Genomic DNA, 12,193 nt, shown 5'->3' on the forward strand with positions numbered 1-12,193 from the left:
CATGTATCTAGCTTGGTACTCTCAACAGGACACCACGAACGTGAAAATTTCAGAGCATCTCGGAGAGTATCCAAAAGATAAAAAAAATCATCTCCAATAACTCTTAAACCCGCCTCTCAATCTTTTCGCTCTTGAAAAAACCACCGCCACGCGCGTAAAGTTATACGGACGTATCGTCGCCCCAATCTGAGGTAGAAGGACGTGAAGAAGAAGAAAAAAAAATAGGACAAGGTTCCTGATGCAAGGTACAATATAGAAATAAAGTATAAAAATAATTATTATAATTTAGAAATAGTTTAAAACTCCTGACGTAAAATTACCCTTTATCTTTTAGGCGTGAGATTTTAGAACTTTCTATGTCTCCTAATTTATTTTGCAAAGGTTGGAAAACCTGTTTTGGGGAGTATTTTTTTAGATGCTGTTGAAGATGCTCTTAGCTCTTATGCCATGCGAAAAATAATTGGAATAATTTGAGTTGCTCTTAAGACTAGCGCATGTTTATTTATTATATAAATCCGATCGATACATGTCCTAGAGCTTTAAGCTTTGTACATAATTGATTTGAGTAGAAATCTAATTTTCGAGAGAGTGCATTCTAAACCTATTACCTAAGATTCTATCTCTATCCCAATAGTATAAATCTATACTTCTAACAAAGAATTAGTCGGTTGCCCAGGACCCATCCAGCCATCATCGGAGGCGGTAGGAGAGCGCTCCAGCACTATAGCAACAGTGCCAATCTTCACCTCCGCCGTTGTTGAGCCATCTTTTTGATCCTATCAGCATACATTGGGAGGCGTGTTATCTCATCAATCTCTTCGAGAAGCTTTTCCTCGGTAATGTTATCTGTGATACTCCTCATCACCTGCAGAACATGCAAATAAACTGTCACAATACTGCAGTTGTTCGCTTTCCCACCCAAATACGTTGTACTTGTTTCGACATGGGCAAAATATGAAGCTCCCACCCGCAGAAAGAAAATGATGCTCAACTGCGAACAGAACAAGGCTGTTGTAACTGACTTCGATAATTGCTGAAGTGAACGTCTTGGAAAGCAGGATCAAAAGATTATGACGGCAGAAAATGGAACCCGTAAGGAGAGGGAGAGCTACCCATGCAAACAGAATACTATGATCCAATGTGACAGACCTACTGTGTTTTGGAAAATGATTTTGTCCTAACAGCAAAACTATTCCAAATGAGTAAACTAAAATTTTCCAGCAAAGATCAAGATGAGATTTGCATGCAGCAATAAGGCCCCATTTGGTTCCAAGGAATTGAGAAGAATTGGAAAGTAATTGAATAATGAAATGTGAAACACTTCCTAGATAAACAGGCCCTAAAAGAAAATAAATTAACAAAGTAAAACAGAGAGAATATGACAACTAGCCTTCCGGTATGTGTTGATGTCGTTTGGAGTCGATTTATCAGATCTAATACGCATACAGGCCCAACACTGCTCTTCCTTATTCCAGGAGCACTCAACAATCCTCCCAGCGACAGAGGATGGTTCTACATCGTCTGTACAAGTTTCAAAACAACAACAAATATAAAGAAAACAGAATAGGTATTTTTACAAAAAGTAAAAAAGTAAAGAAAAAAATTAAAAATATATACCGTTATAAGATAATACTCCTATAAATAAATATGTTTTGAATTTGTTAAAGGAATACTACTTCAGCACTTAAAGAGACAAATAAACTGACTACACAACGAACGGGGTCATCATGAAAATTGAAATACACATTACCAGTAAATGCTATTCGAGCACCATCCATAAGTTTCTTTTTTCCTCTCTCATAAAGGAAAACCAGTTGACCATTGTCATTTGTAAGCTGCATTAGTCAGGGATAACAAAATCGCCAATATCGAAAAATTATCTTTACTATGACTAAACCGTTTAAAATAAATAGTTAAAATTGGTGACCTCAAACAGAAAGTCCACAGAATTCATCTCAGGGTACTTCCATTTTAGAAGACCTTCATGAGTACGAGTTACATATGGATCATCCCAGCCCTGCAAAAAACAATTGACGCATATCAGCCAAATAAAACCAAAATGTACTAGTAGATAACCACAGAAAACATAGTTACAACAGATGTTCAAGGTCACAGAAGCAATTCCGTATCTAGTACCGTTCAAAATTTGGTCCATGATTCTACACATCCACAACAAAATGTTCTAAGCTATATACAAGTCTTAACAAGTAGGCAACAACTCCATGAGTAGAACACGTACACAAAAGAAACAAAGAACTCAAACTACTTGTAAACAGACGCATCTATATCTATCTATACCTATTAATAAAGAGGCAAAATTTCAGCCCATTTTTTTGGTCTATCTATTTTTTTTTGTCCGTCTCCCTCTAACTATCGGACAATGGAGAGTTTCTTTCATCCAGGTTGTTATATATAACCCGTGCTCATACGAATTAGAATAGCTTAGCGTGATACGGAGTCCGATTCCAAAACATATTGGGTCGTCCGCAAGAATAGGAATACGCAAAAGAAAAATTGGAAAGGAAAAAAAAGTAAAAAAGAGAAACACGGTGAGGGACCAAAAAAAAAAACAAGTGGAACACGGAAAAAGAAATCAAGAGGAGCATACGGACACGGCAGGGAGAAAATCACGTAAAAGAGTCTAGGTCATGTGAATTAGGATTCTTTCTGTGTGGTTTAATATTAAGGAAAGATTTGTCTTATTTTTATTCTTTCCTATTTGAATTAGGATTCCTATTTATGAAAGATTTGTCTTATTTTTATCTTTTTCTATTTAAATTAGGATTCCTATTCAGGAAAGATTTGTCTTATTTTCATTCTTTTATATTTGAATTAGGGTTCCTCCAGGTTATTTAGAATAGATGTATCTATTTGGATTAGGATTCATAGCTATTCAGGTTATCTTAAAACTTCTATCGAAGTCGTGCTTATGTCATATAAAATAGAAGAGATGTAGATAGAACAGTGATAGTTTTTAATTTGACCACACAAGATGTACGTCCCGTTGCAACGCACGGGCATATTTGGTAGTAACATGTATGTGTGAAAAGTAAAAATGGAAAACAAAGTACCTGTGAACTATCAAGTGACCAGCAGAAGTAAATAAAGTAAATATGACTTTTATCAGGCTCATTCCTACAATAAAATAAGCTATTCCCAAAATCGTTCAATTTATGCTGTTGAGTCCCGGTTGCACACAAAAACAAAGTAGACTGGAATCATCACATTTGCTAGTAGATTGCAGCCAAATAAAAATATAGATCAACCTTTATGAAACAACTTGATAAATGATCCATATAAAGCAAACAACATGCCCTACCATCCTCATATCATAATAAACAAACAGAATACAAATCTTACCTGAAATATAAGGCCATCAGCGTCATGGCAAAGCGATGGAATGAACTCCTTAAGCACCTTTTCCACTGTGGAGAGCAACCAAAAATCCTTTCTCCTAACCTGGTAATGTCATATAATCAAAAAAAAGAAAAAGAAAACTGGCTTTGCAGGACTCATGAGTTATCATAATTGAGAAGTACTAGAAGCCAATACCGAAAATAATTCCATGTCATATTTGTACAGAGGATTGCTCTTAGCACCACTCTCAAACTGCCTTTTCTCATGATAACGTGGTCGTATTATTTCATCTTCCAGCATTTTCCATCTGTCAGAAAATGGCAACTGCATACACAAATTTCCATAGTTAAAGATAATCTCAAGCCATAAAAATATGTGTTTCTATCGCCCTAGAGTGTAACTTTTTTTAAAAGCAGGTCACCCTACAGTAGAATAGAGCTCACATACGGAAGTTACAACCTCGATTACAGTTTATGAATCGTGTGGCAACATGAACGCCCATCTGTTAATCATATGGAGGAAAAAGGTGACTAAGCAGACATGATTTACGGCAAAGATAAGAGCAAAACGTTGATGGTGTGGAGATAGAGGGCGGCCACCAAGAAATAATTCAGAAAGGATGCTTATTACATCTCTTTTCATTATTATACTAGGACACCAAGGTTTCATAGATAAAAGAGCAAATCAGAAATAAGTAAATAACAAAATTTTATATATCAAGGTCATACCATGCATAAGATCAAGCGCCATAAGATCATATTACCTTGGTTTTGGGCACTGTGTCAAGCGCCATAAGATCATATGCCAAGTACCTTCTCTTCAAGCTTGAATCTGGTACCGTGTCAATAATCATCTCTCCATCAATCAAGGTCATGTCATGCAGGCCCTTATAGCAAAAGAAATAAGGTTAAGAGTTTTGCATTAAAGTCATGTTCTATGATTTTACTCCAGCACAATCGGAACCTTACTTCGAGGCTCCTATGGGGAAAGCGCATTTGGACCCTTCTAAAACAAAAATTCCGATCAATTAAGAAACAGCCATATCTCATAATAAGCATCATATATCGTGTTCCGTCAGCTTTCCATGTAGCAAAGTAATATCGTTGTCTAAGTAGTTGCAGATTATCACTGAACAAAGTAAAACGAGTGCATTAGATAAAAAAAAGGATATATGTTGAGCCTATGAACTAAAATTAGGACATATAAATAATAAATAAAGAACAACACTTTTAATGCTCTGGAACTAGAAACTTTGCAACAAAATATCAGCAACGGATTACAAAGAACCCATAACAAGTGTGACAATTCCAAAAATCCCTGCATGATGCAATACTTTAAGCTGATTTAATGCATCCATCTGCCTAAGCCCTAGGGTTTTTCTTCATAAAAATCAGCATGTACTAATAGTGCCTTACAAGATTTTCTATTTGCAACAAGCCCTTTATAGATAACTTAGGAATAAAGAATACCAGAATGCACAAAATGATGTAAGAGAAATTTGAGTTACTGTTAATGTTACTCGCCTGTTAAGAGAAACTGGATGTGATCCAGGAAATTGTGGAGTTTTTCCCTATATACAAATAAAGATGATCAGAGCACCCTAAATAAAAAGGCAGTAAGGCACTACTTGTTTGAGAGCAACACAGGCAGAAATTGAGTTACAGAACGCAAACCAACTCAAATGGAATGGATAGAAAACATGATATAACTACACACTGAAACAAGTTTAATCACGACCAAATTCTGTTAGTTACCAGCATTTCCAAAATACCATTTCTGAGCCATAACTTGTCAGATTCCAGATGTACATGTCGAAAACACATTGTCTTGTAATCTAGTATGAAAGTATTTTGCCAACCAAGCATGCGAAACTGTGTCACATTCTCAGCCCACATTGCATGACATGAAACATTCATGCATCTGCTCAATCTAACTTTTAACTAATGCTCCCAGAAGTGAAATAGTTCCCGAAGAAGGGTTTGGTGGTATTAGAACTATATACTACAAATGGTTATCATAGTCCATGTTATCATTGTAAAGCATATACAATAATACCATTATGAAGAGCTGGAAATTAATTACATAATATATTGGGTAGAAGTAGAAATAGCATACTTACAATGGGCATTTCAAGCAACCGATAACATATGTTACGCAAATCTTTTTGCTGGTCATATGGCACGGCGTCCCCTAACACATCATCGTTGGTGATGATTTTATCCTCTGACTCATTCTGCAAACATATTGTGGTGTCAAGATATGAAGAAACAATGCAATCAACATTGCTTAGCAAGGAAACCATACAATGAGATATCAAGGTCACAAGCAATATTTAACTCTATCCCTTGAACTTGAGAAGTAGAACTGATAATTCCCTATAAACTCTGAAGAAAACACATACATGTGGTGGTTTAAGATAAGCATTGTCATCATCATCATCCTGCTTAGCTTCGCCATTTAAATCAAGATCATCTGGTCTCTTCCATTCTGGTGTTGGAGGGCATGCTATCATCATATTCTCAGGAACCTCATGGTAAAATGAATACAGCGCTTCAATGTAGTCCCTCTTGTATATGCCAGGTGGCCGCCTTTGAGCAAATATATTTATTGCCTAGAAAAAAATGTTTATGTAATACCAAAGAATAGAGTCAATCAAATAACATCTGGGGTCTAGTATCCCTACCTCAGCAACACAAGAGATGTGTGTGCGCATAAGGTAATGAATAATCATGAAACCTGTACGATTATGACCATGGGTACAATGAACCAGCATATATTTAGGATTCTTTGATTGCTTTGGTCGGTCAAGGAACATCATTGCCTGAAAGAACAGCAAAAGTTGTTGACAAAGATGGTTTACAGGAATCTTTCTTAAAGCATGGCATTATGCTCTACACAGTAACAGAAAGGCTGACCGGAGATATTAACAACAGTTGGGAAACTATCTATACCATTTAAACCAAAGCAGAGGCAAAAAGAAATGACCAGGTTACTGATAAACAGCGTCCAAATCAATTCACTGTAGAAAATCCAACAATATGAAAATGCAAAAAGATGCAGGCCCCTCTGAATTTAGCAACACGATGAGCATGAAGTAGTCTAGCAGTACACAGAAAAGGTGGAAAGTGTAAACATCACACACAACCGATGATAAAAACAGGTTTGTACGATTAAGATATGAGAACAGAATAGCAAGAGATGGAGTGTGTTCGCCGATGACAAGAGACTCGCAACAGAGCCTAAGTGTGATTAAGTGGATGGATATGTTTGTGCTTGATCTCCTTGATCGGCAACTCTATAAATATAGATTTGGCCCATTACAACGTATTCAAGCTTACAACCGACCTCACAAACTCTAGTAAACTGAAACCAACAGATCTCCTAAAAATAACCTACTTAACCAACAAGCCACAACATAACAATCTACAATCCAACTATATCTCTAAGATTCAGATAAGCACGCCTTATCCTTGACGATCTGCTTCATGCATAGCTCAAACTGCCGGACCAGGCAACCAGAATAAGGCCAATTATAAAGGTAGGTACAGTAAATAAAATAACTTGGAGCAGAAACTATGGTGCCCAGAGGTGAAAGAGGAAACAAAATTCTTTGAGAGTAATGCATCGACCACCCTAAACACCCCCCCAACACACACACACCAAAAAAAAGGGAAAAGGCAAAATGGGCACATATACTATCCAGAGTCAAATATACTGCTTTTGCAGAGATATGTATCCATAGGCTGTACCTCATAGACAAACACATTAACAGATTCATTGTCAGGTACAGCATCTCTCCCCTTGCATGGAATCTAATCCAAAAGCATGTTAGTCAAGAAAAAGGACCTTGAGAAACAAGAAAGCATTTAAGCTAAGCAATCTCACCTTGACATGCTTAGTACCCTGACTTGTCCATTCTGCTGGTGAATAATACCGGGTCGTATTTGTCAAATCAATCACCAGACATATCTGAAAGAGGAAAACCAAAAGTCAATACAGAATGTATGTTGTCGGCCTAATTAAACGGCTGTTTTGCCCAATATTTGGATAAAACAATGGGTGACCGAGTGTTTAGCGTTTAGGTGAACACTGATGCATACAAATACATATAAGAAATGGCGTAACCAAAAAAATGATAATGAAATAATATTTAAATTTTTAAGGGAATTCCAGCCACAAGCTTAAGTGACTTGCTATCTATGTGCATATGGAATAAGTGCCACTATATATACAGGGATTTCTGGACAAAGCGGATGATCGTAGAATATCAGGACTAACTTCAAGCCTCAGATTCTATTCACAGGATGGACAGATGGTGGGTGTCTAAGAGAGTGGCGGAATGGCATCTCCAACTTTGAAATCAAGCCATTAGATTCCATTGATCATACAGTTTAAACGTTGTTCTTAAGGCAGTAAAGCAATCTGCAGTGACCTACCCCTTCTTATCACCTAGGAGCCTAAGGTGAGGCAGTAAAGCAGACGCCATACACAAAAATATATAAGATATAAGAGAAGGATAAATAGGAGCACCGATGGACCACAGCCATAAGAAGTCAGCCCACCAATCAACTAAAGCCATATCCAAGCCTGCCCATACCCTCCACTGCCCCCTCATATGCCCTAGCTCCCTATGACATCCACTGGACGCTGCCTCCCAATCCCTGACACCATCGACAACCCAGAACGAAGCATAACAAAGCACAGCAAGAGAAAATGTGATGAGCCCCGCTACCCAGAAGCACCTACACAGCTCCGTAACCCGCACGCCCCTGAATCACCCTCCCTCCCTAATGGCCTACTTCTATCCAGATGGAGGTCCATCACCGACCCCTTCCAGAGCAGACCGAGAGATCGGCCGGTGACTGGGCTGGAGCCAGCGAGGATGGGAAATGCTGAGGGAGAATTTCCTGACTGCTGGTTTGCCTCATTCTATTTCTTTCTTCTGCACAGTCCCTCCTTCCTTCTCTCCCTCTTTTGGCTTAGCGCCTTCTCACCTAGGCAACAACTAGGCCAACGCCTTAAGAACACTGGTTCAAAATCGATCGGAGAACATAACAGTGGAGTGCGCACCACAAAGAATAAATTGTCCTGGTTTATGTCAATAAGGGTGAAGTCATCCTTTTTACTTCTTTTGCTATTCAAGGGCATTGAAGGTGATGACAGCACTAGAAAAATTTGGAAGGATATCAGAGTATGCAAAGATGGTATATCTGTGCAGGAGAAATATCACTGTATGACGAAGACAGGGGAATGGAAGGAGGATGTGTTGTGCACTGCTGGCATGAGAAGACACAAGGGAAGACAAAAAATAATAGAAGGTGGTTGCAAAATGCTCCAAAAAAAGGTGGGTTCCTAACATACCTTTGCGGCACCAGATAACTAAGAACTGCCCTCCTATCTAGCATATATCACCATCTAGCCCACCAAGTGCTCATTAGGAAATACATGCCACCTAGCACCTACTTCTTTTTAGAACATTAGGGTTGTACACAAGAAAAGAAACTCATTCCAAGGGGCAGCCTGATTTCAATGAACCAAATTTCTGTATACAACAAATGTTAATAGAAAACGAGACTACCTTCACATAATGATTAGTATAATAGGAGGGACTACAGTTTGATCCCCAGGAACAAGCAAGCAATACTTACTTCGCGGCCAGCTTTTCTTTGTTTGTTAACTAGTTGCTTCGAGGAGTATCGCTTCCCAGGAGGCACCGACTCATTGAATGTTTCATCAAGAGGAACTTTGGATGGTATGATTTTATCTATTGGCTCCCCAAATGCAGGACAGTCCAACCAGCCTGAAATCGCACCAAGACACATTACATATATAAAATCTACATGGGAAAAATGACAGTGGAAAAAAAAATAACGAATAAGCAGGTTGAGACAGAAGGCGAAATGTATCAGTAAACCAAACTATTCAGAAAATTGCCGAATACTTCGTACCCTGAGGTGCCTCTTTAATGCGACTATGTCTTTTGGGTTGAGGAACATAATCATTCCTGATCTGCTGGGAATGTAGCCTTGAACCATCATCCTGCTGCTCTCTCTTTAGTCTCTTGCGTCTCTCTTCACGCTCCTGTCAAGAATAGCAAGGTCACGTAGAAGGTATGGTTAGCATCAATAAACCAAGCTTGCAGGCTCAGTATGAAAAGGAAACTAAAATGAACTGTTTAAAGAGCCACAAGGCCTTTCTGGCACATACATAAACAATGCATGCATACCAGCATGTATGCAAAATAAAGGCAGTCAAAGTAAATCACCCGCCAAACAAGGAAAACATATTAAACATCAAATCGTTCTACAACAAATCAAATGTATAATCCACTATGCTCATGATGCACACTAAAAGACAACAAATTTAAGTGTATTGACGAAGACTACGGTGTCCACATATTTAACTGCTTCCCTCCCTTTGTGGAAGCCATTTTCTTCAGCTAATAATGTCAACCAAGCAATGCATTGGCAATCACTAGTAAGATCCAATAACAATATGTCAAGGGCACGGTACATGGAATGAACATCAACACCAATAATGATAGTTGCGTACCCGGCGCATTATTGCGACAGCAGACTCAACAGGTTCCAGCTGAGCATACTCAACCTCAACCTGCTCATCATAAGGCTGATGCTCATCATCGTCGGGCAACGGCGATGCGTTCAAATCCATAGAGAAGGTCATTCAACACCCACTACTTCATATATCAGTTCTGTTGGACTTGCACCTGACAGCAGAAAGAAAGCGTGTTGGGATATGCTGTACTCAGACAAAAGCGTCGGAGATGTCCCAAACCATCAGAAGCAAATAAAAAATGGGAAGCATTGAAATAATTACTGCGACGAGAGCACGTGCTGAACCCTTGCGTGAATGCCCGCAAGTATGGAGGCGTTCAGGAATCATTAGAAGCGAATAGATAAATAAGCATTCAAGGAATTAGCCGAAACAACGCGTGTGGAGCAAAGCCTAAGCCACAGAGCGCGGAACGCACGCGAGCCGCTCCGAGGAGCACACACCCCCGAACCAGCTAGGGTTCGCGAGCACGCGCCCAATTCCCCACGCCCGTGCTCTTCCGGAGCCGCGTGGGACACAGCCCTAAAAGCCTCGGCGCTACCTCTCCCCGGAAAAAAAAAACACGGCGGAACGGACGGGGCCCTACCTCGCGCGGCGGGCGGATGTCGCCCAGGCCCGCCCCTTTCTCTCGTAACCGGCGGGCTGCAGCGGAGAGGACCCTCGAAGTCGCGCCAACGGACACGGCGACGGGAGACGAGGACCGGCGGCGAGGCGGTGGCGTTCAGAGAAGAAAAGATGCAGGGGGGCCTACTTTAGATTTGAGTTGACGGAGGATCGGTTCTTTTTTATCTACTGTACGTATGTACTTCCCTAAAATCAGGAACAAATCTATTACAATTACAATACCTTGACGCCACAAGAGACGGTAAATTAAACTAAGTTAAAAGTTTAAAAAAGGTAAATCAGATTAGAGAAACTTTTCAAAATATCAAAAAATCATAAAAATAAAATTTTGAAAATCTATCCAAACATTTTTACATGAAAAATATAGTGATTAAAAATCCTAAATCTGGTTTAATCTTAGTAAATTAATAGAAAATGTGTTTTACCTCAGAAAATTATAGAACTAATTTTAGGTTAGAAAACATGCTCTACCTTATGATTCCTAGCTTGAATTATTGTTTGGATGTTAATGGACTCATTTTGGTTCTTATTTGCTAGAAGAAGCTCTCATTATCTATTATAATTAGTCGATGTCGATCACTCGGACTACCTAGAATTGTAAGTAGAGTGTCGTTAGGACCATATTGGGTGGTTGTCACTTGCCCTAGATAATTTTTCAAAGTAGTTATGTTAGCTTGCGTGGTCACATGCGACCTAACCTAGGTATACATGCACCTTCGTTAAATATACTCCGTCCGTAAAATAAGTGTCATTTTCGCTTTTTTAGAGTCAAACCCTTTTAACTTTGATCAAACATATACAAGACAATATTAATATTTATAGTACATAATTAATATCATTAGATAGACTGTTTAATTTATTTTCGTAATAAATTTATTTGGAGATACAAATATTGCTAATACGTTCTATAGATCTAAAGTTTGACTAAGTTTGATTGACATGAATACCATAGTGACATTTATTTTGGGATGGAGGGGAGCATTTATGTACGTTTTACAAACTATTAAATTTAATTAAGTTCCAATACAATTTTTCGAGGCAAAAAAATAGTTCCACAGTTTTCTGAGGTAAAATATATTATTTGAATTTATAATATTATAAACCAACTTTTAGAATTTTTAATTGTATTATTTTTCATGCAAAAATATTTGTATAGGTTTTAAAAAATTATTTTTATGCTTTTCGGTTTCGTTAAAAAATATTCTTAGTCCGATTTACTTTCCTGAACTTTTAATTTATTCCGATTTAGCCTCTATGGTGTGGTACCACATTAGCAAAACCATTGAAAAGGTGGGAAAATGGTTTTTAAAATAAAAGGTTAGAAAAGGGTAAGAAAACTTGTTTATAGTTTAGTAGACGAAAAGCCCGTTGAGCCAACTCGGTGGCTCGATAAAAAAATGCTCTGATTGAACCAGTTTCTCTTTTAATATAAAAATGAGTTGATTTCAACTTTGGCTCGGCTCATTAAGCTCGGCTTGAAGTTGGGTCTTAAGGGCACTCACAATGCAGACTCTACCATAGAGTCTAAGTCTATTTACTACCCTCCTATTTATTATACTTTGCTGATGTGGCAGTCTATTTATTGAAGAGAGAGGGAGAAAAAACTAGACTCCAAGTCTTATTTAGACTCCAAGTCTAT

The 12,193-nt window shown here is 38.4% G+C and overlaps 1 protein-coding gene across 2 annotated transcripts; it reads right to left on the reverse strand.

Annotated features, from left to right (window-relative positions):
• Nucleotides 1–468: 468 nt before the first annotated feature.
• LOC136475943 (uncharacterized) lies at nt 469–10,687 on the reverse strand. Of its 2 annotated transcripts, none has more exons than XM_066473600.1 (18): nt 10,517–10,687; nt 9,910–10,084; nt 9,306–9,438; nt 9,006–9,157; nt 7,243–7,326; nt 7,107–7,169; nt 6,041–6,178; nt 5,759–5,968; nt 5,477–5,590; nt 4,881–4,927; nt 4,326–4,485; nt 4,121–4,243; nt 3,553–3,681; nt 3,361–3,459; nt 1,928–2,017; nt 1,751–1,835; nt 1,391–1,521; nt 469–865 (listed from the first exon to the last, which is right to left on the reverse strand). In XM_066473600.1, exons 2-18 carry the CDS (start codon nt 10,039–10,041, stop codon nt 743–745), a joined length of 2,013 nt encoding a protein of 670 aa, XP_066329697.1. In that variant the 5' UTR covers nt 10,042–10,084; nt 10,517–10,687; the 3' UTR covers nt 469–742. The 2 variants fall into 2 exon arrangements, with proteins under 2 accessions (XP_066329697.1, XP_066329698.1); XM_066473601.1 differs by having other exon boundaries at nt 10,195–10,687.
• Nucleotides 10,688–12,193: the final 1,506 nt, after the last annotated feature.

Source organism: Miscanthus floridulus, chromosome 8 (genome assembly GCF_019320115.1).
Source record: "Miscanthus floridulus cultivar M001 chromosome 8, ASM1932011v1, whole genome shotgun sequence".
In the NCBI taxonomy this organism is placed as follows: domain Eukaryota; kingdom Viridiplantae; phylum Streptophyta; class Magnoliopsida; order Poales; family Poaceae; genus Miscanthus; species Miscanthus floridulus.